This window comes from Poecilia reticulata, linkage group LG13 (genome assembly GCF_000633615.1).
Source record: "Poecilia reticulata strain Guanapo linkage group LG13, Guppy_female_1.0+MT, whole genome shotgun sequence".
Classification (NCBI taxonomy): Eukaryota; Metazoa; Chordata; class Actinopteri; order Cyprinodontiformes; family Poeciliidae; genus Poecilia; species Poecilia reticulata.
The window spans coordinates 30,917,564-30,945,563 of record NC_024343.1 but is presented as its reverse complement, the minus strand read 5'-3'; the positions used below and the strand labels follow the sequence as shown (position 1 = coordinate 30,945,563).

The window sequence follows — 28,000 nt, the reverse complement described above, 5'->3', positions numbered from 1 at the left end:
AAGTAACTTTTCAGCAACATGTAGGAGCTTGTTTTAGGAAAATAATTCCTTTATATCAATGAAAAATGCTAGCTCCATTTTCAGATAAATTTACTTTAACAAGACATTTTTACTGTGATAAAAGTGAAATGATCTGCTGTGGAATTAGTATTTTTAATCTAAATTAAGGAATTATTTACTTAAAACACGCTACTATATCTTAGTAAAAAGTTAATTTTGTAAGTTAGTTTAATCTTATTTCTAAAGTAATAAGATATTTTCACTAGAAACTAGACAAAAGTACTTGGTAATATTTGGTGTTTTTGCAGTGTTGGTTTCGTAACTCAGTAATGGCACGCATGAAGCAGGCAAATGGACAACGGAAATTCTCCAGGAAAAAAAAAACAACGTGAAGGAATAAAAAGGAAATCTGGACTGGGCTCGTCTAAGGTCGCTCTCTTCCCATCAGAACTACGCCTCGGTTTCTGCACAACAACTAGCTGACGTTTGTGTGGGAGAGAGACCCCTTAGACTAAGCAGGAACGACGACATGACCGAGCCCCGGAGCGGCTGAGCTGGGAGGGAAGGGAGCGACTGCAGGTCATCGCAGCGCGCGCGCGCCCTCTACATCATCCCCAGCTGCATTAGCGTGTTGGCGTACGCCATCGGCTTGACATTCGGATGAGGCTGTGGAAGCAGAGAATCAGAAAGATAAATCCTGGGGAAAGTTCTGGAAAAGAAGAATTGATGATTGTATTGTAGAAAACATAAAAATCAGAGAATATACTGACCACAGCAGTGAACTGGTGAAATTCAGGTTTGAGGTCTGATCCCCTGAGGTGGATGTATGCTCCTTTGTTTCCCATCTGATCACTGTTGGAAAGCAGGGAAACAGACAAATGAAGCAAGCGGCAAACTTTTTGTCACATCTCAAGTCAAAAGTGTTTTTTCCCTAAATCAAAGGTTTTTCCAAATAGAAGACTAGACTCTGCACGTCCAGTATGAAAGGCCAAATGTTCCACAACGTACCAGTAGTTGGGTGCTGAGAACACGGTGATGCACTTCCCTGAGTGAGTGACCTCGTAACCCTCAGCTTTGACCTCATGACTTCGCACGATGTAGTCCAACTTGTTCTGCTCCAGGAAGTGCTGCGTCACATCGGGACCAAACTGACAGCTCACGCCTCGCTTGCTGATCGACCGGCCGTTCTGCTCCAGACACAGAGGACAAAATGATAACTCAGTAACAGAAGAGAAGGGAGACTCCATGTTGAGCAACGGAGACAAACTCACCTGAGGCTGTGGATCGGACCACAGGAGGTCACACATCGGCCCTGGTGAAAGGAGAGCAGGAGGTGCGATCATTATGACAGCGTGTTGGGCAGCCGTAGACAGAAAAACAGACAGAAAGGAGGAGTTCATTTCTGCCAACCAATTTTGAGTTTGATCTCAGAATTTTTCTAGAAACAATCTTGGACATTTCTGAGTTTTAATCAAAAATTTGAGAGAAAAAGCTCATAAATTTTTTGATTAATCTTAAAAATGACTAAATTTAAAAGGTCAAAAATTTGCAAGAAGAAACAAACATTTTTAGATTAATCACAGAAATTTTCTAGAAAAAATTTGGAAATTTCTGAGTTTGAGAAATAGAAAATATCCAAGAAAAAACTCTGAATTTTGTACTCATTTTCTGCTCTACCTACAATGGCTGTGATACGCCGTCGTAAAGGCAAAAGGTAATTATATTTATATAGCACATTTTCAGCAACAAGGCAAAACAAAGTGATCGCAGAAAACTTTCCGTTTTGTTTTAGACGTTTCGTAACGAATGCTGGCGTTTGGCCGTACCCGAGTCCGGCGGCTGTCTGTTCCTGTCAATCTTCCTCAGGTCCTCCAACGTGACACCGTCTTCGCTGAAAAGTCCTCCATGCATGACCTGAGACACAGAGCAACATTATCAAAACATTAGCAGTTATTGTTTTTTTAAATTAATATACTGGGATCTAAAAGCTGAAGATGTCTTCACATGAACACTGTTTAAGATGTTCTTTTAAACTACTGTTAAAATCCTGAAATAATTTCAAAACAGGAGATTGATTTGAAATGCAGCTGTTTCACTGATTATTTACAATTAAATTATACATTATAGTCTAAATTAGAGGCGCACCAATTGCAGTTTTCTGGCTGTTTTTATGCTGCAAACAGGCTGCCCAGTTTGGACAGAAGGGGGCAGTAGAGAATAGTTATCAATTGTCTGCAAGTAGTGGCTACTGTATTCAATTAATTTCATTTATATTGCATTAATTTAGAAAAAATATATAATTTGGTCTTAAATACAATCCAACTGATCCTAGTTATCAAACATAAGCATTAAGTTTATTATTCAAATTCGTTTAAAAATTATTCCAACCCTGGGAGTTTTAAAAGCAAAGTATCAGAGTTATTTTAAAGTTATTTTCACATCAAAGCCTCCAGTATCTGTTTTTAAACACCTGTAATATTTTTGGTTTTATCACCAGACAACAGCTAAAGGACGAGAAGATTTAATTTCTGTTACTGACTGAGAAATTTATCTGCATCCCTGCAAAAACACAAAATCTTATCAAGTATTTTCGGTCTAGTTTCTAGTGAAAATATCTTATTTCAGTTTAAATAAGAGAAAACTAACTTACAGGTAACCTTTAAGAAAGTTACAGGAGCTTGTTTAAAGTAAATAACTCGTTTGTATTGGTGAAAAAGTTCTAGTTCCACTGGCAGATTGTTTTAATCAGAACAAGACATTTTCCCATGTTATAAGTGAAATAATCTGCCAGTGGAACTTGAAATGGGTTGCTAGGTTACGGGCTGGGCTTGGCTGGGGTTGCTAGGTAACAGCGCAGCAGAATATCCTACCAGTGGAACTAGAACTAGAAACTAGACCAAAAAACTTGGTAACATTTTGTGTGGGTTTTTTTTATTTTTATTTTTTGTAGTGAGAAAACATTTCTAAAATGAATAATAAGAAACAACTTATTAAACACTCTGAACCTCAGACACACTTAATTAAAACATAAAATAAGCCTAAATCAAACGGAATAATAATAATAATAATAATAATAATAATAATAATAATAATAATAATAATAATAATAATAATAATAATAATCCAGTGAAACTTAAAACATTTATGACTTCCTACCAGTACTTTGCTGTTGATGCACTGAGCAAGAGGAAGCCACTGGAAGACCTCACTGAACAGCTGGAACATCTGGGCTGTGTATTTGGCTTTGACCTCGCCTTCAAACCCGTACATCTGGTTCATGTTGTCCGTCTCGTGGTTCCCTGCAGGCACACACATCAGTTTATTTCCTGTTTTCACCTTAAACCAGCCTTTCCCGAACTGTGTGGGAACCCTGCTGCCCCTAGTGGTCCGGAGGGTACTGCATGTAAAACCACCGTTTATTTGCCGACACGTGAGCTCGAAGTGCGACGCTACAGTTAGCTTAGCTAAAAAGAATAATGGATACGTGGCTTAAAACCGGGTGACTCTAAAGAAAAACTGAGCATACCAGAGGAAAGATAACAACGTCAAGACTATTTATATCAGAGGACGCCGAGTCAGACCTACTTAGAGTATTGAGTCGTTCGCAAGCGACTCGATTCTTTTCAACGGCTCTATGTCGTGAACGGTTCCAGTCTCAGCTGGTGAGAACTGTTCTTTTTCTTACGACTTTGCTTGCTTATAATGCTCTGCTCACACTTCAACGGCTATTGTTATTTTTACTAACTAAAATGCTTAAATTAAATTAATTAAATACATAGATAAATACAATTGATTCAAATGGGTGGATTGTTTTATATTTAATAGTACAGAACGAGTATTTTTTGTTTCTGTCAGAGCAACTCAATTATATTTTTCTTCTACTGTGCTTCTAAATTACAAATAGCCCTAAAATGTTATTAATATTATTAATTTCTGTGTGTTTGAAAACGTAGGATCCACACTTTCAGAATCTGTAAATGACTCAAAATGCCCCAAATGAACGTGTTCATTGCTTTGCCAGTCAGAGCATTGATGAACAAAGAAAACAACAATAAGCAAATTAAGAGACTAACATTTTCATTTCAGGTTGTACATATTAACATGCTGTGTTATTGCAATTTCAAGTTAGGTGGTCTGTGAGTGTTTGCTAAATGGGTTAAGTGGTTCTTAGCCAGAAAAGGTTTGAGACACACTGCGTTAAACCCTTGAATATCAGACGCAGCCATTAAAGCGGTGGAGTTGCTTTTACAGCTGCTGTCACCTCGGAGCAAGTGGAAGTGGTCTGGGTAGAGCAGCTTGAAGCCAAACAGGGTGAGAATGACCTCAACAGAGAAGGAGCCTCGGTCCACAAAGTCGCCATTGAAGAGCTGGAAGCTGTGGTTAAGGTCAGTGACGCACAACTTCTGAGGCTCCTGACGCATTTTCGACCAAAATAGATCAAACCAGGAAAAACCACTGTATGAACAGAAGACATGATCTGTTTGTGTTTTTGTTTGTTTTTTTTTAAAAAAGGAAAGGATACGTAAGGGTTGGCCTCCGAGGGTAAACCGTTCAACTCAAAGATGTTGAGGAGGTCGTAGTACTGGCCGTGGGTGTCCCCACAAATCGTTAGTTTGTCTGTCTGTTGGTGGAAAAGCAAAATATTATGTAGACACCACATAACACACGAGGATTAGGGTCACTACCAAAAAAGAAGTCTGACTCTTTCTCAGAATTATGTCTTCAATCTCAGAACTGTTACTTTCTTCTCAGAATTGTGACCTAAAACCTAGAATTCTCACTTATTCTGAGATTAAAATCAGAATTTTGGGGGAGGGAGTCTAAATTCTGATGATAAAATGTTCAAATTCTGAGATTCAAGTCAGAATTACGCGAGTAAACTCAAGATTATTAGATTAATGTCAGAACTATATGATTAAAGTTACAATTCTGAGTTTAAAGTCAGAAATCTGAGGTTGATGCCCAAATTCTGAGATTGAAGTCAGATTATATTCAGAAATCTGAGAAAAAAAGTCAAAATTCTGAGATTAAAGTGAATTATTTTTCCATGGTCCTAATCCTCTATGTTCCCTATGAAGTTAAATCAGCCTAATCTTACCTCTTTTATTGTGATTTCAACCAGACTTGGTAGCTTTGACAGAACGCCCTTTACTTGTACTAAAATCTGTAGGAATACAGTGAAGGTGAGTGGGACGAGTTAAATCCAGGCTGAGGCTGATTGGTATCTGTGAACAAGTGCGTTTACCTGATAAGCACATTTTCTATGCAGCTTCTTCTGGTCTTTGAACCAATCCATCATGTCTTTCATGAACTGCAACGTCACCTTCCCATCTTCAAGTTTGGGCCCTAAGTAGTCGTCCTCGATGGCTGCAGGAGTAAAATCAGCTTTGATTGACTTGTTCATCATTTTAAATGTTGAATCCATTTCGCATTTCGGGACAGACTCTTACTCATGCTTTCTATGTCCAGAGAGTCGACGACTGATTTCTTTTTGTCATCACTTGCGATGGCTCTCTCGAACGCCTTCTGCTTCACAATCTTGTTGCATTCTTGGTACTTCATTTTTGCATCCTTGTCATTCGGTCGAACCCGGACTACCTGTCATTAAAACAAGGAAATTATATCAAATATTTAGCATTTTCTATTATTAACTTGCTTTTTAGGTTGACTGTTGCTTTCATATGCAATTCCATTCAATTCTCATCTCCCCTCAGAGCGCTGTCTTGGATTTCTCCCATTGACCTCGATTTCAGTTAGTTAATTTAAATGAACTGTATGTTTTAGCTTTTTTGCAGTTTTCTGGAAGTTCAATCAATCAGTTAATCAAGTTTATTTCAGTTTTAAATGCTTCACATCATAAAAACACGAGAATAATAAATAATAAAACATTCAACAATTGTGACAATTATTACATTTTGACAAGTGCCATCATCAAAATCATCCACACACATCGAACACCTTTATTATGGTTCAAAAGCAACTCTAACCAGCTGGGTTTTTAGTCTAGATTTAAAGGAGCTCAGTGTTTCGGCTGTTTTGCAGTTTTCTGGGAGTTTGTTACAGATCTGTGGTGCATAGAAGCTGAATGCTGCTTCTCCATGTTTGGTTCTGGGGATGCAGAGCAGAACCAGAGGACAGGAGAAGTCCAGAGGGTTGATGCAACAACAGCAGTTCTTTAATGTATTGTGGTGCTAAACCGCTCAGTTATTTATTAACTAACAACAGTATTTTAAAGTCTGTTCTCTGAGCTGCAGGGAGCCAGTGTAAGGACTTCAGAACTGGGTGATGTGCTCCATCTATTGCAGTAATCAATGCACCTAAAGATAAACGCACGGATGAGTTTTTCCTAGATTTTACTCCTTTAATCCTAAAAATCTTCTTCAGGTGACAGAAGGCTGACTTTGAACTATCTCTATGTGTCTCTGAATGTTCAGGTCTGAGTCTAGCTGTAATAACTGAAGCTGTGCATTGGCGTTCATGATTGTCAACCATAAACTCATGAAGCACGCCAACAAACCCAGCTCTGAGGGGCTCAAAGGTATAAAGCTTTGGGAGATAATACTTACTGATATTTGAGAATGTCCTTGTGTTATTACGTCACATAATTGAAAATAGTCTCAAAACAATATTATCGTTTATTGCGATAACTTCTGGGACAATTTTTTATTGTGTACAGCCTCAACATAATGGTAATGTTTAGTTTCTTACCGTTTCGTAGTCCTTAAGTGCAGCTTTGAATTTGCCCAGCGCCATGTTGGAGGTGGCGCGGCGGTAATATCCCTTTATGTAGTTCTTGTCTACCTCCAGGGCCTTCGTAGCGTCTGCCAGGGCGTAGCCATAGCACTCCGTACGCAGGTACGCCAAGCTACGGTTGCTGTAGTAGATGGCGTTGGATGGATTGAGCTCCAGGGCCTCTGAGTAGTACTTGATAGCATTTTCATAGTCTTTTTCTGGAAAAGCAGGAATCATAATGTTGGTTAGATAAACAATGAGAGAAAAAATGTAGTTCATGGTAAACACAGGGCACCAATATTGGTTTCAAAACATCAAAACTGAATGAAATTGTGATGGGATCTCTTAAAAGTCTGATGTACCATATTTTCCGCACTATGAGGCACCTTCAATGAATGGCCTCTTTTAAAACTTTTTAATATATAAAACGCATAGAATAGATGTTCGATTTGTTCCGTACTCTATTATTACACATCCACATTTGTAAAGAAGTGATCCCTGAGTGCTTTTATATAGTAGTCTGCCCCAGTCATTGTTTCACTCACGGTGTTGGTGTTGTGATATTGTGCCCAACTGCTTTCTGGGTAACACAGATCAACCGACACGCTGCCGCCACCGCAGTCTCTGTCTCTCTTCCCCCCCCCCCAGCTTTAAATATATAGGATCTGGTCCCTTGGTAACCGTAGTCGAAGCTCCCCGGATGAATATCTAAAGCCACTTTGTTGACATAAAGAATGCCAACAAAACAGTCCGACTCGGGTCGGCGAGGAGAGCCTTCTGTGACTGGACCGCGGCGTGGCCGGACGATGGTCACCCTTCTCCGTTCACGCTCAGCATGTTGGTGGAGAACCTGGTGCTAAATGACCTGCAGACACCTGATTATCAGGTCGGTAGGTATATAGGTCAGTCAAACTTTATTAACAAACCAGAGTTCTGACAACTATCCCAGCATGCACCGCGTGCTTCTTCTTCTATGGGGGAAAATGAAGTCGGCGGCTGCTTACCGTAGTTGCTAGACCTGTTGTGGCTCAATATTGGTCCATATATAAGGCGCACCAGATTATAAGGCGCACTGTCGGCTTTTGAGGAAATTGACGGTTTTTAGGTGCGCCTTATAGTGCGGAAAATACCGTAAATGTAGTAGTGGGTTGTTTTCAAGGAATATAACAAATATGTCATCAATCCAATATCAGTGTGTGCCATATTAAAACAACAAAGGATTGTTTGCAATGCAATAGTTGCAGAGTTGGGTTAGTAACTAGCTACATTTACTCAGTTGCATTTACTTGAGTAACTTTTTTGAAAAAAAAAAAAACTTTTGAGTATTTTTATTACGCTGTACTTGAGTAAAACTTCTGGATTCTCTACCGACTGAACAGCGTTTTTACGTGTTTGTCAGGGTGATCTTTTGAGTTAAAGTCACTGGAGGTTGATTAAGTTAAAAACAGAAATACTCGAGCTAGTGATCAGGAATTATAATCAGTCCAATGAAAGACTTTAAACATGAAGAATTACTGCTCAAAATCACAATATGAACTGGTAGAAAGCAGCAGTAAACATAGCACATAGATTTTTTTTACCTAATAAAATGCTCAAGTATTTTGTAAAAAAAAAAAAAGGCGACTCTTAAGTAGGTCATGTGCAATGTACTTTTCCAAATGAAATATTTTTTCTGTTGCATAACACTTATGAAACTATATTCTCTAGTAGATTTTATATGTGTGTTAGAACAGAATAAAGTATTTTTTATGACAATATATAAACTGTTTACTGCATCTTACTGACTTTCAAATGGCTGAGCAGATAGAAAATAGCACAAACTTTAATACGTTTGAACATTTTTTCTGGTTCAAACATATCTGTTTTTCATTCAGAGAAGTTACTCAGTGGGTAAAGTGTTTAGAAATTTTACTAAAGTAAGAGTAGCAATACAATGTTACTGAAGTAAAAGTAAAACCTACATAGTAACCCTACTCATATTAGTACTTTTTTACTCGGGTAAATGCCACTAATTATTACCCAACTATGTTTTTAAGTAAAGTTGCAGAAAAGTGTCAGCAGTTCATGGATTAAGTGTAGGACTTTGACTTGTTTTGTTAGTCAAAGAAGCCACTTTATAAGCAAGTTAAAGCTCAAAAACCAACTCTGATAATCAGGAAATCAGAAATCTATGACTTAGAAGCAGTGTCCAAACTGACATTTTCTCTACTACAGTGTAATAATGACAAGTCAGCCTAATTAAAGCTTATATTGTAAGAAAATAACAATGCTTCATACATTGACAAGAGAGTACTGGCAAGAAGTAATCCCCCGCTTTATAAACACGCGATGGCTACCAGAACATTCTAGCAGTTTTTCCTTTTTGTCTCCCTCTAAACGCAACTAAACCCCGCAACACTGCCTCTATTCACGCATCTGCTTCAAACCCCAAGTCCGAGGTGAGCATCACTTCCCTTCAGGTTCTAAATCTGACCCGGTTGCGGCGTGTTTCACCAGAACACGCTGACAGCTACGGAGCTAACGGCTAACCGCTGTTCGAATGAATGGAGTTTAAAGTGAGCGTTAGCTTTGCGTAACATCTGAACCCGGCTGCGATTGAGGGGAAATGACGTAAAATTAGAGCAGAAAAACAAATGATTGTGACGTGGTAGTCGGTGGGAATCTCCTGTAATAAATCCCAGACTTGACAGGTCCTGTGATTTACCTTTGAAGAACTTATTTGCCTTCTCCTTGAGTAGCTCTGCTTCATTTGTTACCTCCGCCATCTTCTTCTCACTGCCGTATTCCGATGGTCGCAAAGGTCGTAAACGAAGGCGTTTGTTTCTATTTCGTTTTCCCCCGTGTGATCTAAACTTTCTCAATTGTAAAAAAGAAAGCTATAAAATGTGGGCAGGACACTTATTAATACAAACGTGTATATGGGAAAAGTTTTAAAATATTGTTTGCAGTTCTACATCCTTTACTTTATTTTTTACTATTAGTGATATGCTTGTGAAAGCCTGTAACTTTTTACGGTACATTTTTAAGACATTTTCTGTTTATTCATACAAAGTCCCAATTCAAGTAGAAAAACAAATGTCTTGAGTTAAATTTACTGCTGTCAATTATTTTCCATTTGAAAAAATATTTTTTTCAACCACCAGGGATCAGTATACACCCCACTATAAAGGGCAGGTGATTATTTATAGCCCAACAATGTCCCTGGAAATACCCGTGTAATCAAGCAGTTTAAGCTTTTAGTCATCCTTATAAAGTAAGCTGCATTCATGGGAAGTTACGAGGAAAAGATTAAGGCGATGACACATACTATTAAGTGTTTGAACGTGTTACGTGTTCATCATTAGAAGCCGATTATGAGGTAGAGTGAATTATGAACAGGCATGTCTGGAATTACACCCGTGATTTTCTCCAACTATATTCTGGAACAGGGAGGTCCAAACTTTCCAAAATCGACAAGTATTAGCAGGCCAAGAAAATAAAAATAAAATCGATTAAATAAAATAGTCTGATTGTAGAAGAAGAAGTTTTATTTATGTAGTACCTTTCAGGAACAAATTTCAGTTCAAATTGTATTTTATGTTGTTTTTATTTATTTTTATTTTTTTTAAAAGGATGTTATTCGTTTAGACCCAAAACTCCAAAATGATTTTGTATGTTTGGTGTGCTAAAAGAAAGCATCTAGTTCTCAATTTGAACAAATTTATTAGTAATAAATAATAATGTCAGGATTAGAAAATTAGAAAAAAGTCTCCTGATTATAAAAGCTTGGTTATAAAATGACTCAAACTTTGTGTTGTACTTACTATGTTCAATGGTAGGGAAATTATAATTTTACTCTGATTACAAATAAAGAGTCATCTCTTTGGAGCAACAGGGGAGATTTTATTGGCTAACAACATAAAATAGTGATGGGACACATAGCAAAGGTTTGGAAAAATTTTACTGAACAACAAAGAAATACAAAGCCAAACAAAGAACCAAAGTTAGAAGAAGCTAGATCAGTGCTTCTCAATTATTCTCTCCCTATTTCCCTTTTATGATTAATTTATCTATACAAACCACTGTCACCTCATTAACTAACTAACTGCAACAACTTAAATTTTAAGCTATAGCATTAGCTTAGTTGGAAGGAACCAACCAACTAGTGGAAAAGGAGGAAAGTTAAACGCAATATGATTATTATTAAAAATAATATTAAATTTTCTTTGTTCAGCTAAGTTAGTGTCGAATCTTTAATATTAGGAGATTAAAGCAATAGTTAAAGTTACTTTTTTTCTTGCCTGTCCCTTTTATGGCGCCCCTGGATGGCTGGCGCCCGTAAGCATAATCCTATACTGCAGATGCTACAGGTTAGCCTGTGTCCAAAGTGTGGCTCGGAGGCCATTTGTGGCCCTTGGGCTGATTTTTTGTGGCCCCAAACTGTACGTAACCAGTCCAGTTGATGGTAGATTTGTGTAAAATTATTATATACTTTCCATTACAAAAAGCAATTTGTCTTTTTATAATAAGAAGCGACTTTGCTGCTTTGCTAGCTTTCAGAGATATTGTGTTCTTATAACCAAATAAAAAATTAAATTTCTTTATTTTGATACAGAAAAATCCTTGTTCTGCTTGGCTCTATTATGAATAAAATCCATTTTCTAAAAACATAATAAAGTTAGATGACTTTATTTGTGTAATTTTGGTTAATTTCTATTTTCTTGGCCTGCTGCTGCTTTTCCCTGAACATTTTTGGCCGGTGTGGTAAAAGTTTGGACTAACCGCATAAAATCAGGCCAAGAGCCACACATTTTTGCTACTAAAACCTGTGTTTCATGTCACACCGCGTCTCGGTTTCACTTTGTTCGTCTTTTAAAAACCTCCAAGGTTGTAAGACGTTTGCGTGGAAATTTTCCGCCGTAAGCGACAAATAAAACCAGAAAGTGGCCGTGGTACAGGTGCACGACTTTACTCACCCATACACGGCTTCTGACGCACATCCAGCCTCTCATTACTGGTTTGCAAACACATCACGCAACCTTAAGAAGAAACACATTCAGCCTTGACAAGCTGCTTCTTTTTATCCCTCAGATATTGTTGTCAAACATTCTGTGGCGTCAGAATCCAGACATGCCTTCTGCAGATTTTGGGTTTTGTGGTTTTGGTGTATTTTTGTGATTAGGGTTAGAAGTTCAAACGATGAAACACGCTCCAGAGGAGTGTGAGTGTGTGTGTCACAGAGGATGCTGTCCAGTCCAGTCTCGTCCAGTGACTCACCAGTGAGATGTCACTGTGTAAACGGTGAAAACCGGACTGACTCACTGCGAGGCCTGTCGTAGGAAAGCTAACCCAGGGAGTGAGTCCACTTTCTCTCGCTGCGAGTGGCCCCCTGACTCGTCACTCTTTCTGAGCCGCGCAGCTTGTAATTCTGTCATGGTTTTACTAGTAGCCATTGTATGGCAGGCTGTTTTAACATAAAATCGGTTTTGTCTAGCGATCCGTAATTTACGTTTTCTTTTGCAACGTTTTTTTTTTTTGTATTTTAGGGACCAAAATGAAAGTAATTTATCTGAATAATGTAATTATGACAGAATATTAGGGCCAAACTAGGAAAATAACATAAAATAAAATCACAAGATTACAGTCAAATAAAAATGAGAATAAAGTCATAGATTTACAAGAAAAAAAGTGAATAATGCAAGAATAAAGTCATATTAAAACATTATTACGAGAAAAAGTTTAAATAATATAAGAATTAAATTGTAATACTTTATTCAATCAATCAATACTTTATTTTGGTAAATTTCCCACATTAAACGACACAAACAAAAGAACAATAAACAGACCAATAATTTACCAAGGAATTCTTGAAATACCGTGATTTTATTATCGTACTTTTATTATGTTTTTAATTTTCTTAGCGTGGCCCTAATACTCTGTTGTGGTAATTTCATTCCTGATATTAAAATAAATAAAAAAAACAGATAAAAAGTTTCAAAAGTCAAAAAATGTCAAGTTTTCAAACTTAGAGATTTCTGAGGTTTTTCTAGAAAATTTTCGTGATTAATCTAAAGAAATCAGTCTTTTTGAGCAATTTTTCAACTTTTCAAACTCTGAAATTTCCACAATTTTTCTAGAAATGTGTGAAAATAATCTAATTTAATCTTTTTTTGAGAGAGAACATTTTAAACTTTTATTTCTGAGATTTATCTGAAAATTTCTATGATTTCTTGCAAATTTTCAATTTTGAAGACTCAGAAACTTTCAAGTTTTTTTCTAGAAAAGTTTGGAGATGAATCTTGTTTTTGGCATAAATTTACCTCTCCTGTTTTCTTCTATGTCCCTAATGCAGCGCCATAATAAGAAAGTAAGCATGGTGCAGCATATTTTGTGCTATAACGGCCTGCCATACAGCGCAGAGGGAGGCGGTGGGAGGAAGGAAAACACAACAAGGCCGGCTGGGATCGAGCTGACGTCCCAGCCTCGGTAAACGCAGACAGTGAGTGGGTGAGACGGTGTGGGAGGGGGATTGGCAGAGGAAATCTGGCTGGCGGAGAGCAAGCAAGCAGAGGGGCTCCGGGGAGGGCTGTCCTCACGGGGGGGCGACGCATGAGCCTTGGAGGGGTCCTGAGAAAGTTAAAACAAACACGAACGGAGATATACGAGCAACCAGAGAAAGAAGCAGATGAAGGTCAGGGTGAACGTGAGTGGCATTCCAGGGCCAGTGAATGATGAAGTCTCAGAGAGTCTGGAGGATTCGGTTACATAGACTCGTTCCAGACCTTTACTACTTATTATCTTACTGTAGGTTGCAGAAGTATTCATGACCCTTGAACTTCGCCACATTTTGTCATGTTAGAACCACAAACTTACATTAATTTTATTGGGACTTTGCGTGAGAACACAGAATCATGAAAATGATACTGAAAGGTGCGGAGTGCTTTTGTATTCTGTCCCCTAAATCAGTGGTGCCCAAACTTGTGGCCATTGGGGTCAAAACTGTCAAGTAGAGAGCATTCTAGGACAATATTTTGTTTTTTAAATTAAAGATTTAATTCTTAAGACATTTGTTGTTTTCATCTCTTCAAGAATATACTAAATCTATACTATTTAAATAAAGCAAAGTAGTTTAATTTGGAATCTATTAATCATTGATGGCCCTAAATATACACATGGTCTTGCACAGTTGCTGTATTAAATGACATCCAAACTTTTTTTTGAGGTTTATTGACTTTGTCTTTTTTGATTTTATTTTATTTTTTGAATACTTTTGTAACCACATTTGTACAGCATTTGTTGGTTTTAGCAAAGTGAAATAAATGAAAACAGAAACATTGCTAACACAGGAAAATACTTTGTCTTTCTAAATAAACAAATGTTTAAGATTTTATTTATCTGTAAAAATCTCAGATTATTCATAAATTCACACCATTTTTGAATTAGGACCAAACACAATTATCCAAAGGGCCTCAAACAGCCCATAGACACACTTTGGACATTCCTGCCATAAATACATTCTGGATTTTAACATCATTGTAAATACAGAACATTACACTAGAGGAATTTACACAGCAAAAACACTAAATCATTGCATTTTTCTCCATTTTTAAGTGCAAATATCTTCTTACCCTTGAAATAAGACAAAACTATATTACAAGTAACTTTTCAGCAAGACACAGGAACTTGTCTTAAGTAAATAATTCCTTGATATTGACAAAATGTATTAGTGCCACTGGCAGATTTTTCAACTTATAACAAGCCAGTGGACCTTGAACTTTTGTACTTGTTTTGGCTTTCGTATACGGAGCAAAATTGGGGCCAAAAAGTTTGTTTAAAAGAATTTTTTTTAAACTGAAAAACAGGATGTGAAACTGAAAAAAAAGTTTAAAACTACTTTCCAGACTCAAGGTTTTTTCAGTTTCAAACTTTTTTCTTTTGAACAAATTTATGGTCTCCAGTTAGCTCCATATTAGTGTTACTTCACAAGCTGGCAACAGTTTATCGACATCAGCCGCTGCTCCTCGTCCGTAGCTCCTCCATCCCAGGGTGTTCCTCAAGGTTGAGTGTTTGGTCCTCTGCTATTTGTTCTCTACATCTGTCTTCATTTCCTCCATTTCCTGTTCTGTGCAGATGATAAACGCATAAACCCTAATATCCACTACTCACCCACTGCCAAACTGACCACAAACTAACATTAAAATCTGGATGAAGTTCTTTTTAAATTATACACTACGAAAACTGGTCCAAAAAAATGGGGATATAAGAAGACATTTTTCCCATGTCATAACTGAAATAATCTGAAAGCGGAACTAATACTTATTTTTTAATCAATATTCAAGAATTATTTACTTGCTAAAAAGGTTATTTGTAAGTTAGTTTTGTCTTATTTCAAGTGTACCAAGATATTTGCACTTGAAAATGGACCAAAAATACTTGCTAAGATTTTGTATTTTTGCAGTGCACCTCTGGATTTGATTCAGTTTAAGACAAACAAAAGTCTGAATCAATTATTTAACTTTTAAAATCCTTTTAAAACCACGTATCTGTTTCAAAAAAATCCCAATAAAATACGGCAAATTTGTTGTTTTGGCAACATTTGAAAAGGTTTTATTAGCATGAAGACTTTTGTAAGGATCTGTAAGAGTTCTCAGTTCTGAGGAAACTGCCCCTCTTTCTTTTCCTCCACCCTTTTAAATGTTGCTTCATCCTGGCAGAGATAGCAACAATCTCCTCTGCCTCCCTCCCAACTGTCCAAGTAATTCACTAATGAGTGCTTGACTTCAGGGAATCTGTATGTGGGGGGTGGAGGGGTTGCACTTATCTGAACCACATGTTTTTCTTAGAGGCAGGGCAGATATTTCAAAGCCAAACGAAAGATAAATCTGAATTAAAAAAAAAAAAAAAGAAGGACTCCACCCTCTTCTTTACTGCATTTACAAGTTCAAAAGTAATCCAGCGTTTACGTCCAATTGTTTCTGACTCACAAATTGCGGCGGTTGCTCAAGCTCTGCGCTGTTACAAAATCCCATGTCTGTGTTCCAGCGATCGGCGTTAGCCTCCGTCGGCGTTGACACGACACATGGAGGGTTCAGTCAGCAGAACGAGGAGCTGGAAACTTTATGTCAGTGGAAAAAGAAACGTGATGCATACCTGCTGCCGTTTTACCTTTCCACATTAAAAGCCCTGTGTGTCTTGGAAGCAGAGCGGTTAGGGCGGGGATGCGACGAGCGTACAGAAAAGCGTTCATGTTTACGTTTTGCTCAGCTTCTGTTTACATTTCCCGCAGGGCTGCTGGGGGTTTAAAATGAGGTCGTTACCTCAAGTTCACGCAATAAAAGCAGCTAACTGGAACTGGAAGTGTTTAATGTTTACTGATATTAAAAACAGAAAATCTCAGAAAATATTTTTGACCTGGTTCCTAGTGTAAATATGTTGGCAGCTTACTTGACTTATAGGGAAATCTCTTGTTATACGGGAAATTATCTCCCAGTGGAAGTACATTTACATTTACTGAAAGAAGGAATTATTTACTTAAAACAAGATCCTACACCTTGCTGAAAAGTTATTTGTAAGCTGTAAGCTTTGTAAGTTATTTGTATACTTGCAATAGAAATTACACTAAAAATACTTGGCGAAATGTTGCGTTTTTGCAGCAAAAGGAGAGAATCAACAGTATCATATTGGAAAAGCTACACTGCAAAAACACAAAATCTTACAAAGTAGTTTCAGTCTAACTATCTTGGTACACTTGAAATGAGACCAAGCTAACTTAAAAATAACTTTCAAGCAAAAAAAAAGAGCTTTAAGTCAATAAGCCATAAACATTGTTCGACTGATAGAATATTCCACTGCACCGTTACCTAGCAACCCCAGCCAAGCCCAGCCCGTTACCTAGCAACCCAGTTCTAGTCCCACTGGCAGATTATTTCATTTATAACAAGTCATTTTTCCCATGTTACAGGTGACATAGGCAGCAAAGTCAAGGTTCTTGCGTAACCAATTAACTCAAACGTGTTCCTATTGACCATATAATTGCACAATTTGACATTTCGGAAATAAATTTGCCTAAAGGAAACAAAGCAATTTTGTAGAAAACATTCATTTTTAGATTTAAAAAATGGCAGTTGGTTGAGGTGTGTTTTTTTTGTTTGTTTGTTTTTTTTTTTTTTTGCAAAAATGCAATGGAAACACCTTTTCTTTCACATCCCAGAAGTCACATGATCAACAACTGGATGTTGCCACTGCTGGAAACCGCAAAGAAGAAGACGACAGGAAGAAGTTGGAGGATGATGACGCTTCATGTTTTTTAATAATAAATCACAGAAAATCTCTAGAAAATAATCCTTTTGTAAAGTTTTCTGGCAATTAGCAAATAGAGATAATTTTGGTGATTTTAACGGAAAACAAAGGTTTAGTCTGACTTAACTTCATATAGTTAGAAAAAAAAAAGTATTTTTTTATTTGGCGCATATAAACCAATGATCCAGCACTATACATTTCTTATAAATCAATTCAAGTGGATTTCATTCAGTTTATTTAGTCACTAGCATGATTAAACGCTTTAAAAAACCCTTTTTCCCCCTAAAGAAGTAGTCAAGTAGGACTCTTGAACTAATAAAGTAAGGATAATTATGTTAGCCTCTTAAACCATGACTCCATATTTGATTCTGAGCCCACACACAGCCCGACTGCAAATGATTCTTCATGGTGAAAATGTGAAGCAGACCGGAGGACAAAGTTTCTGGGCTGTTTAACTTCAAGCAGCTCTCTCATCCAACCGACTGGCACCACAGGAAATTTAAAAAAAGAACCGGCTGAACAGATAATTACACGAAATAAAAGCAGATTACAATGGGAAGTGAAATCAGCCCACATTCCTCAAAAGTTAGATAAGGATAAAAAAGCCATCTTGCGGGATGAGCTCATCTTTTCTGCAGATTTTTTTTGCCTTATTTGGACTTTGTAAGTAAATAACCACCTTGCATTTATGACCTCCTTTTTTCCACTTTCTTTTGTTTTTTTCCGTGTGTCATTGGTCAAGATTTTCCGATCCACCACTCACATCTTCACATCTTATTTAGCCATCATTCTCAGAGCTATATGCCTTCAGCATGTCCTCTGCTGCCTTTTCTTTCTTCTTCTTCTTCTCTTTTTTTTTTTTTTTCCAGCAGCAGTTTTGTGTTTGATGTGTGCTGGGCACGAGAACAAGGGATGGGATACACGCCCCAAACAGGAAATGAGAAATTCAGGCAAGCAAACCCATGCCTGTGTGGTTGGAGAGAGAACGACAGAAACTTTTACGAAGGACAACAGATAGACGGAACTGGAGGATGTGAAATAGACGGCATGAATCAAGAAGCTGTAAACGTTCAAGTTGAAAAGGTTGACATGTGTGGGCACAAGGAAAGAAAGATGGTGACATCCGGGATGTATTAATAGACAGCGGCCACCCACGATGCAACTCTTCATTTCCCTGCGACAGCAAACACCCGAATTAATCCAAGAATAGCAAACATTTCCAATGATCTCACATTGTTTTTCAGAACCGCTGGTACACTCCCTTCCAAAACGTGTGGAACGTTTCTACAATTTGTCACATTACAATCACACACCTCCATGTATTTTATTAGGATTTTATGAGAACATGAATCAAATGAACGGCTGATTACACAACGTCAACAAAGCTGAACGAATGAATTCAGCCATTTAATGCAGGTGTGTTGGAGAATTAAAGAACTGGAGTTGGGGAATCCCTGAGATAGACCAATCTAAAAAGTGTGGCATGCATTTAACCTGATTCCTCTAATAAAATCTAGTCCAACCAAGTTCCTTTTAAGGTTGTCTATTTAGTAGTGTAGAGTCCAACTGCGTGTAGTTTAATCTCAATTTAGAAATACACTGCAAAAACACAGTTTGTTTTGCAAATATCTAAGTACACTTGAAATCAGACAAAACTAACTTAAAAATTTACTTTTCAGAAACAGATGGGGGCTTGTTTATAGTAAATAATAACTTAATATTGATTTAAAAAAATACTAGTTCTATTGGTACTTATTCACAATAACTAGTACTTTTATACTTAAAACTACTGTCTTGGTTTTATTCTATGAAGCTACATTGTGGCCATAAAGTTTAATCAAAAGAAGAAAAATTAATCTGAAAAATTATTTTGAAACAGAAAAAAAATTAAACATTAAAAGAAAAGTTTGGAAACTGACAGAAATTTTCAAAACTACTTTTCAGATAATTTTTTTTCCTGTTTCAAAATTAGTTTTAAGTTTCGATTCTTTTTTTCTTTTGAACAAATTTTATGGCCCCAATTTAGCTCCATATTAGTTCTACCTCATAAACTGGTAACAGTTTATCTTTGTAAACTGTAGCCCCTCTACACCAGGGTGTTCTCCAAGGTTCAGTGCTTGATTCCCGCCTATTCATCCTCCCACTTGGTAACATGATCCATCTTCATGGCCACTCCTGCCATGAAGATGTCAATATTAATGAATTGTTGACTTAAAAATAAGGTCCTTTATCTTGCTGAAAAGATTCTTGTCAGTTAGTTTTGTCTTATTTCAAGTGTAAGAAGATACTTGTACTAGAAAGGAGACTAAAAATTCTTGCTAAGATTTTGTGTTTTTGCAGTGTAAGGAGAACATTAATCATGTTGTACAGACAGCACTGCAAAAACACAAAATCTCACCAAGTATTTAATTTAGTTTCTAGTGCCAATATCTTAGTACATTTGAAATAAGGCAAAACTAACTTACAAGTAATTTTCAGTAAGAAATATTAACCTAATATTAGTCAATAATTTTTTTATATTTATGAAAAAAGTACTGGTTTTACTAGCAGATTATTTCACTTACAACTAGACATTTTGTTATAAGTCAAATAATCTGCGAGTGGAACAAGTACTAAAAAATTATTGATTTAAAACAGTTACTGTATCTTGCTGAAAAGTTACTTGTAATTAAGTTTTGTCTTATATCAAGTGTAGTAAGATACTTGAAGTAGAAACTAAAAATACTTGGTAGGATTATGTTTTTGCAGTGAAATGATGGTGGTTTTGTGGTGTCTTACAAGGTGTCTTACAAGTTCCACAAGGTTCCATCCTAAGTCCTCTCCTTATCTACATGCTTGTTGGTGTTATTGTTTATGTATTTCAAAATGTACAAAATATTCCAAAGTTAGCCAAAAAGGCATCTGTATTCTCTACTTGTGTTGTTCCATCACATAAATCCCAATAAAATGCATTAAATGAATGAGTTAGAGGTTTTTTACACTTTTTGGCAGCATTTTGCATCCAATTATGATATATGACGTTAGATCAGATGGAAGTGTCCATCATTTTTGGATTAATTTGTGATTTTATTTGCCAGAAAGCATTAAAAAGCTGCATCATGGGTGGCCGCTGTTGCGTAACCCAAGATGTTCTTTCTGCCCTTTTCAGCTCCAACATTTGCAGGCTCTTGATTGATAGTTTTGTATTCAGTGTTTCTTTAAAGCTGTGTTAACCTCACCTGGAGGTAACAAACTCCGTGTCACTCCCACATCCTACAGCTGTGCCAGCATGCTAGAGAGGCAGAGCCGTCCAGCGGCTGAGCCCATGAATCAGGAGGATTATTTATCAAAGTGACAGAGCCGCAGCCCTTTCATCCGAACGAAATAACGGCTGTCATTCGGTTCTTTCTCTTTTTAAATATTGCTAGCGCACTTATATGGCATCAAACCGTGATTTATCTGTTTGCTCTTGCTGTTGTAACCAACGATGTAGGAAGACTTGTGGGTAAGTTAAACTTAGATATAATAACGGCCGGCAGATCGTGTTAGCTTGTCCGACATTAGCGGCGTCTCCATTACTTCTCTTCCCGCCTCTCTATACAGAGAACGTCCGGTTACATTTCAAAATAAAAGCATCAACGTAAATATCACTTCCACGACAACGTATTAGGTCCATACTAAGAAAAAAAATTTTAATTAAAAGAATAAGGTCATAGGATTACAAGAATAAATTCCTAATATTCAGTGGTAATAAAATAATATGAGCAAAATATCTTAAAACTAGGACTTTATTCTTTTATTATTTCGACTTTATTCTCGTGATACTTTCTACATTTTATTTTTTAGTTTTCACCTAATACTTTGTTGTACTGTTTTAATATCTAAAGGCTTATAAAGAGGCCTAAATGTTGATACTTTACCATTACATTAAAAACAAAGTCAGTTTTGGTTATTGAAATAATATAAGACAGACATAAGTAGTTAAAAAGGAACAAAAACGTAATAAAAATATACAAAAGTGCAAAAATAAAGTCTGTTAAACTTGCCATGAGACAAAGAAAGTGTATCCATAACCGTCACTTTTTGCTGCAGTCACCGCAGATGAGTGATTTTTGTAAGTTTCTGCTGCTGGGACGATCCAATCAGTGTTTGCTCTTTAGAAACGCCCACCTTGAGTCTGCAGAGAAGCCGCTCTGCTTTCATCTGGCCTGTTGGGTTTTTTTCCCCCCCGTTTAGCAGTTGACAGTAGCGGCGACATGTTGTGGCCAGTTTATTTTACTTCACAGCCTCTGTTTCTCCTGTTTATGAGCAATGAACAACACATGGTCAAGATTTCCCACAAAAAGCAAACACAGCATCACGAGTGACTCAGGCTGTCTGGTTCGACACACTCTGATGACTGTAGGACATGAAAGAAAGATACGACCCTGCAGACAGTTTTTAGAGAGAACGATTGCAGGAAAAATCATCTGAAATGGTGTGAGAAGCTCAAATATGATGCGGTGAGACATCAACAGGCCAAACTAGGGTTCGAAACAAGCTTCACATGACAAAAACACGGCATTTTACTAATTATTCTTGTCAGTTTCCAGTGAAAATGTCTTAGTTTTGTCGTTTTTAAAGTGTATTAACTTATAAGTAGGTTTTCAGCAAGATACAGATCTTGTTTTAAGTCAGTAATTTCTTAATAGTGATGAAAATATAGAAGATTATTTCACTTACAACATGGGGAAAATGTCTTGTTATAAGTGGAAAACCAATCTCCCGGTAAAACTAGTTTTTTTCCATCAATATTAAGGAATTGCTAACTTAAAACAAGCTCTTATATTTTGCTGAAAACTTTCAAGTAGGACTGGGCAATAAATCAATCGCAATATCTATAGCGATAGACAATGTGATCAATATCAATAGATAATGCATCTGATAGAATATTATAGAATATTCACTGAACCCCAATCCAGACGGGGAGATGAACTTAAACAGCTCAGCCTCTCATGGCTAGCTAAGCTAGGTTGGTGGCACCAACTGACACGCTCACTCTTTGGTTACCTAGCAACTCACTCACTCTTTGGTTACCTAGCAACTCACTCACTCTTTGGTTACCTAACTACTCACTCACTCTTTGGTTACCTAGCAACTCACTCACTCTTTGGTTACCTAGCAACAGCCTGTTGAGTAACTGACGCAGAAGCAGTTTAATGTTTCCCCACTGTGCCTCTTAACTGTTTAAAAGTAAAAAACAACGGCGTAGAGTGAAAACTGGATAAAACAGGAAAGGCTTGGCCGTATTTCAGATATTTAAAACAAAAAAATTAATAAATATTTATCGATAAAAACTGATATGAAATACTTGTATTGTAATCCATTTTCAGCCTTTTTGTCCATCCCTAATCTGAAGTGTATTAAGATATTTGCACTTATCTTAACTAGACTAAAAATACTCTGTAAAAGTTTTAGTTTTTGCGTTATTATACCAAAATAATTTGTAGAATGAGAGTCTCAAAGTTTTGAAGTAAGAAAAGCTAAAATCTCAGAATCAAACATTTTACAGGAACAAAATCTACAGTAAAAATTGTATGTTTTAAAAGACAATTCTTCAACTGCACCTTTAAAACACAAAATCTTACCAAATATTTTTGATCTAGTTTCTATCACAAATATTTTATTACACTTGAAACTGTGACGATCTGTGTTTTTGTGAATTTATTTCTTGGTTTTTTCTGTGTCCTTGTTCCCCCATGAGTCTCTGTGATGTCCTGTCCTCCCTGTTGATTGATCCCAGCTGTGTCTAGTTTTCCTGATTACCCTCCCTGTGTATTTATACCCACCTGTTGTCTTTGTCTCTTGTCGGATCGTCTAATGTCAGTTCTTGTCGCACGTCTAACGTCTATGCTCTCCAGTTGAACTGCGAAGTCCTGGTTAGCGTTAGCGCTCGTTTTCAGTCTTCTGCGTATCAGTAGCTACCGGTAATTAGCTGTGTGCTAAACTCTCTGCCGTGCCGCCTGCATTGGACTGTTTGAGCTTTCATCATTAAACTCGTAATTTTTTCTACCACCTGGGTCTCTGGGTTTGATCTCACCACCTCCAAACCACCACATCATGACAGAAACGAGACAAAACTAACTCTTAAATCAAAATTTCAGTAAGATATAGGAGCTGGTTCTAAGTAAATGATTCATTAACATTGATGAAAAAGTTTTTGTTTCATCTGCATTGATGAAAAGACAATATAATAAGTCAATAATTCCTTCATGTTGATTTTAAAAAGTCATTGTCTATGGAGATAACTAATCCCAACATATCAGCAAGATATTGCAGCTCAATGATTCGCTGGTAGATTATTTTACTTATGCCAAGGCATTTTTCTCATGTGTTTTAATATTAATAAATTAGCTCCTTTATCTTGCTGAAAAGTTACTTGCAAGTCAGTTTAATCTGATTTCAAGTTAAAACATTTGCACTAGAAACGAGACAAAAATACTTGGTAAGATTTTGTGTTTGTGAAGCCATTACTTTCCCAGCCGTCAAATAATTTCACACTTTAGAGAAACTGGAACGCAGCTGTTTTTGTGTCCTAAACGAAGCATGCCAATTCTAGCTGTGGAGCACAAATACATCCAGGATGTTGTGGGGGGAGAGTTTCCTTTTCCTGTTGCTTTTGCTGGTGGACTTTCCTGTAGGTTAGCTCTGACTGTTGGTAGACCTTTGGGTACCTTCCAGACTCATCACCGGGCGCCTCGGTTTTTATCTCTAGGGAGTGGAGTTCCTTACTGTAAAGTATTAGTTCATATCCTGCTCTCCTGGGTGGTCAGGCTGAGGAGAAAGCTCCAGATCTACGCGTAGGTGCGGCGAAAACGAGGACCACACGAGGTGATGAAACATCTGTTCTTCAGGTGCTATTACAGAAAAAAGAAGCAGATATCACCCTCTTTTGTTTCACTGGACCGCAGTGGCAAACATCCAACTGAACTGAGTCCGGTTTTAAAGGGAAAAAGCTAATTAGTGAGTTAATTACACTGTCAAATTCCAGGTTTTGTCTTACTTTTTTTTTTTTTTTTTTTAATCCATGTGAAAGCTGTTGTCAAGTCTGATTTATCTGTTCGACGCCTTGAAGCGCAGGAAAAAGAACCCGAAAGCAAAACTATTACATGCAGAAAATAAGCATGATGGAAATCGGTGGTTGAGCAAAGTATTTAAGATGATTGATCTAAATTAAAGCAGCAAAACCGCGTTAGCAAAACATTCAATTACGGCTACAAATCATGTTTTCAGGATCCTGAATGCCAGACCAAAGCGTGCCTTTTCCCTGACACACGGAGGAGAAGGATCTCTCCCTCTGTCTCCACAATCACTCATTTCAGAAAAACATTGCTGTGAGATGGGCTAATGCTACTGGATGATGATGATGATGATGATGATGATGATGATGATGATGATGATTGTTTTTTGTGAGCCATCCAGAAACAACTGCCTGATCCATTTTGTAGTTTTTTACAGTGATAATTCTCTGGCTAACCACTGTTTGTCATAAAAGTTGATGGTTATAAATCAGTGTTGTGGCAATATTGCTCAGTTTTCCTTTGCAAAATTCCACGTTTTTCCAGTTGGGACAGACTGGAATACAATAGAAATACCAGTTATTGTCCCCAGGGGTTTGCTTTGTTAAAAACAACAAGAAAACCTGCTAGCCACTGAAAACATCAAGATGGCAGCCATTTCTAAAGATGAAAATCATACAATATTTTTTTTATGCTTGAAAATGGCCGCCATGGTTGCAATAGCAATAAAATCAGCTGAATTTAGTGCTAATGGTGGACACTGCTAACCAAACAGGTTCAGTAACCACGTATTGGATAAGTATGACTCTTAGCTCTGCAAAAGCTAAATTGCTAAGCACATAAAAACCTAGCGGAAGCTAATGCTAACTAATTAAAACTACTGCTAGTCTGTGCCACAGATCTTCATCTCCTTCCAGTGTGAGACTCAAACAGCAAAATGCTGAAACCATCAACTCTAGTAAAAGAAATCAGAATTAATTTAATGAAGTTAATTTCATTTGTTTGAATCCAATTTTTTCTTTTTTTTTTAACTCATTTTATTTCTACCTCATTTGAACTTGCTGCTCAGTTTACACCATGATTTTCTAGCAACCCCAGCAGATTCTCATTTGATAAGTTTTCAAATCATAATTTGGATTTTTAATCAGACAAAAGTTATTTCCCTCAGCAAACACTTGATAACTTTATTTTTATTTGTGCGATCTGGATGATGGAGATATCAGTGGAAAGATCTTCTTATCATTTGGACTCTCAGTTCTGTTTATTGCAAATTTAAAAGTAGCAGCAAGTTGTGCAGTGGCTGTTGTTAGCATTGCCTGCAAACAGGAAGTTGACATTTTTATTCCTCTTTTTCCCCCATTAAAGTGATCACTCCCAAAAATATTTTAGCTGGCAACCCCCATCGGGGGAAGATATAATTTTTTTTCCGAATCCCAAGTTGGAAAACCTTAACGGAACATCCCCTGAAGTCAGAACTCCTACATGGAAAGTTGGAGGTCTCTGCATGTTGAATCGACCGCAGGGCCTGATTCAATATAAATACGCAGGAAAAATTGTAAGGAAGAATATTTAGACAGTTCAAATCTTATTGAATCATCACCAAACACAGAATTATATCCTTCATTCACTATAAAGGGGTTTTTATGCAGACACACAAGACGTTTGATTTAGGACTTATTTTCTGTTTCCGACATTGCCTCACTGATTTATTTTAAATTGAAATAAACAGCAGGTTGATGAGTTCATGCGACACACATATGCATAACAATGTGTGCCTCTGTATGAAGGGCGTGCATCACATAAACCAAACCCAGAACTTCACCCAACATGCCCCAGTCACAGGAAATGGGTGTAAACGAATGACTCAGCTAGCTTTGACCTCTGCCGCTGCTCCACCTCCCCACCCTGCAAAAACACAAAAATATTACCAAATATTTTTTGTCTAGTTTCTATTAAAAACATCTTAGAACACTTGAACTAAGACAAAACTGACTTTTAAGTAACTTTTCAGCAAGATGTAGGAGCTTGGTTTAAGAAGGTAATTCCTTAAAGGTGACTTATTATGCTTCCTTGAGCAGGTTAGAATGGATCTACGGGTTATAAAAAATGTTTTTACTACATTTTTGGCACAGAAATCATTCTTAGACAATGAGGTTTTAATCTGCTCATCTGCCTATTTTCAGCTGTTTTAGGGCGCTTTGTCACTTTAAATCCAGATAAGCTGCATTGTGGCCMCSCCCCCCCCCCCCAACTCATTGTTTACACTCACACCTGAAAATGGCTGCAAACAGATGCGCAATTATACAAACGTACATCTTTGAAAAGCATTAGTGTAGCCTTCTCCCCAGCCAAAATGAATGCAGCAAGTGGTTTCTGAATCATAATTCAACGATAAAACATTTGTCTTTTCCAGCAGCCACTGCACAGCACATAAAACCAGCTGACCAAATGTGCGGGAGCTCTACTGGGGTTGCTAGGTAACGGGCGGAACTCTGCTGGGGTTGCTAGGTAACTGGCTGTGCCTCCTGACTTGTAACTTCAAAATCTGAAGGTTTTTTTTAATGACTAATTTTCAAGGCACCAAAAACTTTTATTTCCAAAAACGACTGTGTGCTTTTTAAGCACTTTGTGTTTTTAGAATCAAAAGAAACCCAAAGTGAAACACAAAAACATGCAAAATGTGAATTTGGCATGATATCTCCCCTTTCATATTGATTTAAAAATCAATATCGGCCCATCATTTCACTTATAACAAGACATTTTTTCTATGTTTTAAGTGTTTTAATCTGCCGGTGGAACTAGAACCTTTTTATCAGTATTAAGGCGTTATTGACTTAAAACAAGCTCCACTCTCTTGCTGAACTTGTATGTTAGTTTTGTCTTATTTTAAGTATACTTGCAGTTGAAACTGGATCAAACAATATTTGATAAGATTTTGTGTTTTTGCAGTGCAACAGACCTCCACCCTCTTTAGGTCAACTTTAATTACAAAGAAAACATATATTTTTTCCTTTGTCTCGACACCCTTTCTCTGTCATTTTTAGGAGTGCATCCCAAGTTTTGCGGATGAGTCACAGTTTTTTCCTCCACCCTTCATAAACTCTCCCTCTCTGCAACCCGAATAGCCTCGATTTTTGCAAAGCAAGAAACAGCTGCCACACAGCTGTGCATCCTTATCAAATCCACACAGGTGTGCACGATCGCAGGCGATGCTCCGGCGCACGTGTGCAGCGCTGAAACTTTGGCGTTAATTTGCTCGGAGACAGCACACACTCATGCAGCCGTGCACGTGCACAAAAAACTCACATGCAGCTTCAAAGGATGGATGTCATAAACAGGACTGGGAGGGAGGAATGTGTTGTTCATTGGGGAATTCAGAGCTGGTGGAGGGGAAGAAAGGGAGGGCTGTGCTGACCCTAATGTCCCTCTGAATGAAGGCAGGGGAGGAGAGGCTTTCTCTCTGCTGTCATAACCCTTTCACCCATCAATACGGCAGGGAGCGCCGCTGACACCGGAGGCCACAGATCACGGCTGACTAACGTAAAACAGGCCCTGAGCTCCATCAAACCCCCAAAACCTGAATATTAGGTGTCAACATGTGAGGCGACTGCCTGCCTGTGCTGAGTGTTAAAGTCTATCTGACCGGTGACACAGCCTGCGTTAAATTAACCATAAAATTCTGCAGGTTTGAAATTACAAAAATAAACCAATTTTTTTTATAAGATGTTTTTGTGCCAAATCAACCTTATTGAAATAGATGTTTTTCCCAAAACTGAAACTGAAGCACTTATTTTGACCTCACAGGAGTCACATGATCAACAACAGGATGTTACTACTGCTGGGAACCACAAAGAAGAAGACAACAGGAAGTGGTGGGAGGATGATGGTGCGGCATGTTTTTTAATGGTTTATTAGGTGAACAACGTTATTTACGTGTGATATTAATTGCAGTT

General features: G+C 37.4%; 1 protein-coding gene and 1 long non-coding RNA gene across 4 annotated transcripts; one reads left to right on the top strand and one right to left on the bottom strand.

The window, feature by feature from the left end:
• Window positions 1–262: 262 nt before the first annotated feature.
• Window positions 263–9,514, bottom strand: ppp5c (protein phosphatase 5, catalytic subunit). Its single transcript, XM_008426535.2, has 13 exons — window positions 9,437–9,514; window positions 6,709–6,950; window positions 5,451–5,598; window positions 5,246–5,367; window positions 5,099–5,164; window positions 4,523–4,621; window positions 4,262–4,367; window positions 3,157–3,299; window positions 1,827–1,914; window positions 1,272–1,312; window positions 1,009–1,187; window positions 771–852; window positions 263–666 (listed from the first exon to the last, which is right to left on the bottom strand). The coding sequence occupies exons 1-13, from the start codon at window positions 9,495–9,497 to the stop codon at window positions 604–606; spliced, it is 1,440 nt and encodes a 479-aa protein (XP_008424757.1). The 5' UTR covers window positions 9,498–9,514; the 3' UTR covers window positions 263–603.
• On the top strand, window positions 3,308–27,891 carry LOC103475122 (uncharacterized). 3 transcript variants are annotated; one of them, XR_535295.1, is made up of 3 exons: window positions 3,308–3,662; window positions 4,252–4,385; window positions 27,852–27,891. It is a non-coding gene; the product is annotated as an uncharacterized LOC103475122 (long non-coding RNA). The 3 variants fall into 3 exon arrangements; XR_535297.1 differs by lacking the exon at window positions 27,852–27,891 and adding an exon at window positions 16,922–16,953; XR_535296.2 differs by lacking the exon at window positions 27,852–27,891 and adding an exon at window positions 13,064–13,260.
• Window positions 27,892–28,000: the final 109 nt, after the last annotated feature.